This window comes from Buceros rhinoceros, unplaced genomic scaffold (genome assembly GCF_000710305.1).
Source record: "Buceros rhinoceros silvestris isolate BGI_N320 unplaced genomic scaffold, ASM71030v1 scaffold9144, whole genome shotgun sequence".
Classification (NCBI taxonomy): Eukaryota; Metazoa; Chordata; class Aves; order Bucerotiformes; family Bucerotidae; genus Buceros; species Buceros rhinoceros.
This window is the reverse complement of record NW_010407616.1, coordinates 223-3596: the sequence shown is the minus strand read 5'-3', so window position 1 is coordinate 3596 and position 3374 is coordinate 223. Positions and strand designations below refer to the sequence as shown.

The following is a 3374-nucleotide window of genomic DNA, read 5'->3' as shown; positions in this document are numbered from 1 at the left end:
CCCCTGCTTTTCCTTCCTACGGCTGGAAATGGCTTCCAGGATTACTGGCTGTATCACCTTCCCAGGGGTCAAGGTGCAGTTGACTGCCCTGTAGTTCCCCAGGTCTCCTTGCCCCAGGAGTGACATTGGCTTTCTTCCCATATTTTAGCCAGTCCCTATGACTTTTCAAAGATAACTGCAGAGACAGTTCCCTCAGCTCCCTCAGCACTTGCAGGTGCATCCCATCAGGTCCCTTTCTAGACAGTTAAGACCAGTAAAAAAGGAAGATGCAAATACTCAAGCCAAATTTTACCTGTGACATTAACTCTGTCACCTGGCTGAACTTTATCAACAAGGTCATTGTGAGCAAACAGCGCAACTGTATGTGGGGTCTGTCCAGCCGGCATGTCTTCAGGGGACTCCTGCAGTTTGATCTAGCAAAAAAAAACCACTGAAGTGTTAGTTTCCAAAAAAAGCAGTTTTTCCACAGTGCACACAACAGAATCTGGTATTAGCAGATTCTTCGGCATCACTTTGGATCAGGAGCACTGCTCAGGAACAAAATACCCCACCCAAACAGCAAAACCCATTACTGATAAGATATGTTGAAAACGAGAATTCTGCTGGTTGCTACTGGTATGGTTAAAATGCCAGTACAGACAAGGCTCACCTAGTCCACGGAGAAAAGGACATAGTATATATACAAGAGCTTCCATACAGAAACATTCAGACGTGTACATCCTTTGTCTCACCCTGCTTTTGCACTACTCCAAAGTCAAGTTACCCTTTTGCCAAGTTGTTTCACCCATTTTCATGTTCCAAAACACTCTAGAACACACTCAGTCTCCAGATACAAACATTAATGATACTGATATTAGGGAGGTGGGGGAGCAAAAACTAGGAACTGGGTCATCTTAGCCACTACCGAAGCATGACATACCATCTGTTTGTCGGAGAACATGGACCGGTTGTGAATCAGTGCCATGCTGTGCGTGGTGTTACAGTTCTTGCACACCGATGGTTCAGCGATCCTGCCGCGATCGATCTCCACTCTGGTGGTGAATGCGCAAACCTGGCATTTAAAGAACGCTTCTTGCATCTCAGGAATTAACTGGGAGCTTCTGATGACCATGCCACTGATGGTGATAAGCTGATCAATATCTACAAAACCAAGAGACTGGCGTCATGACTCGATGATCTTAAATATTAACTTCAGAATCTCACGTTACATTAGTTTTCAGGTGGGAGGTACCAGTGCTAGGGTTAGGTACTCGTATTTGTCCACAACAAGCAGAAAGACGCATGGTATAAATATTTTAATATACAGGAGTATTTATAGGAAGGAAACTATCCTTCATCCTTGCAGAGCTAAGAACACGAGTAGCTCATGCCACAAAAGATTTCCTTTAGAGATAAATTATTCTGCGTTCAGGCTCCAATGCATTTGCTTCTGAAACTTAACGCCCTTGGTCTGGATGGACCACAAAGACAGTTTTAAATGTTAATGTAGAATTATGTGAAGACCATGTAATAGGTTCATATAAATCCTTACATTTCTTTTCTGACACAGTAATCGAGTTTACCTTCAGGGTTTAGACTTCGCATATTCCTGGTCTTCAGTGCGTTGTATGGGCGGACTTGAATCTGATGTTCTAATATTGAATCAGGGTAACGATCAAAAAAGATCTCATTGGCAGCCATGTCAAATGTTGGGATAACTTCCTGTAGAAAATCGTTACAAACAATGAAGCTTACAAGTTAAAGAAAAAAAAAAATCGTAAAATGAAGTGGTTTTGTGTAAAGCATTTTACATGCCGCTCATCAGCGGGGAATGACTAAAACTTAATGCCAGCAGAGCATTTTCCTATGTAACAGAAAACTCGCTGTTTAGATCAGTTACTCAAGTATTGCAAAGGAAAAAAAAGTGCAAGACTCCAGACCCAGCAGTTTACCAGCTAATTTCGCAGATGTGAGGTACCCACTGTAATATCTGTGATCAACTGCTATAAAACAAGACACAGAGTTCACATGGCATTTAAATAAACGTATTAAAAGCCAGAAATATGAAGGGGCCACTTGAAAGCCAGAAAACAGGGGCACCACCTCACCTGAGGATAGCAGATCAGCTGCCTGTAAAGGTTTTCATCGAATGATCTGAGATGGTCACAATTTACATTCAGGAACGGTTCCCCAACCATGTTTATCTGCAAGAAACGCAAAAAGAACTCTTTAGCTCCGTGGCACACGAGACTGAAAAGCCAGAGGTTAGATTTCGCTGAGTACAAGTACCTCTTCGAGCCGTTGCATATAGCGTGGCTCGTTAAGATCCAAGCCAACGTCTTCATCCTCTTTAGCCAGGGGATCAATGAAGCGCTGGAGAAATCTCTGAATGTCAGAGGTAACAGGGAGGCAGGAGAGAAAAATGATCAGAGTTTAGCAGTACAAACACCTGCTTTGTATCAGATTCAACTAGTACGTGCTTAAATCAAACCAGCTTTTCATTTACAAAGGGCAAAAACAGGTTGTTGACCTACCTGGAATCTTTCTTTGCACGAGGCTACATTCACATCTGTTCCCCAGATAACAAGCTTTTGTCCCAGAGACTGCTCGGTTGTTATGTCCTCAGCCAGCTGCACAGAAACAAATGAAGCATACGCAAATACGTACAGTTGTTGAAAAAGAAGCTGTCAGGTAGGAGATGCGAGACCTCTACCTACCCCATCGGAGTGTAAATCGACTTGTCTGGCTTTACGGACAGACCCCAGATCCGGCCGCTGCCTGACTGGAGTTCCTCGTACCCCACTTCGTGGAGTACCCTCTACCCTGGAGCTGGGCGTGCCGTAAGTCAGAGGTGAACTGATATCGAAGTCAAGAGGAATAGCTACAAAAGAAAATGTTTTATTACAATTACAAGGCCATTTTATGTTCAGAGGAGATCAGAATTCAGCCTCTGCTTTTGTCTCACCATTCTTTTAAACCTACTGTTGTAGAACTGGCAACCTCAATCAATTCCAGTGTTTTGTTAAAACAGAAACAATAAAAGTGTTAACAAGTCTACCCAGAACTTTGCATTACCAGATGTTCTGAAAAATCCCAAGTTTTGGTAAAGCTTTTGCCAGAAAACTCTAAAGCAGTACTGCACTTTATATTGGTGTTCAAGTATAGTCAAAATGGAACTTTTTAGATAAAACACATCTTTCAATGTTTTGAGGGTTGTAAAACAAGCAATAAGACAATTACCACCTACTGCAATTAAAAACAATCCTACTTCTAAAAGCGAGAAAGGCTTTTTATGGCAACCAAATGTATTACTTCTGCATCTGTAATTTTACTGAGTTAATTTATTCTTTTCAGAAATACACAAAAGAACACAGTATAATCCCTGATACACGCTC

At 42.1% G+C, this 3374-nt stretch overlaps 1 protein-coding gene across 1 annotated transcript in view; it reads right to left on the bottom strand.

Annotated features, from left to right (window-relative positions):
- The window catches only part of MCM4 (minichromosome maintenance complex component 4), a gene marked incomplete at its 5' end in the record, with an annotated part of 10160 nt that extends 7300 nt beyond the window's left edge, over nt 1-2860 (bottom strand). The window contains 7 exons of the mRNA XM_010134533.1: nt 293-413; nt 920-1140; nt 1563-1701; nt 2088-2183; nt 2269-2364; nt 2514-2609; nt 2697-2860. Coding sequence (XP_010132835.1) covers nt 293-413; nt 920-1140; nt 1563-1701; nt 2088-2183; nt 2269-2364; nt 2514-2609; nt 2697-2860 — 933 coding nt within the window. The remainder of the gene's footprint in view (nt 1-292; nt 414-919; nt 1141-1562; nt 1702-2087; nt 2184-2268; nt 2365-2513; nt 2610-2696) is intronic.
- Nucleotides 2861-3374: the final 514 nt, after the last annotated feature.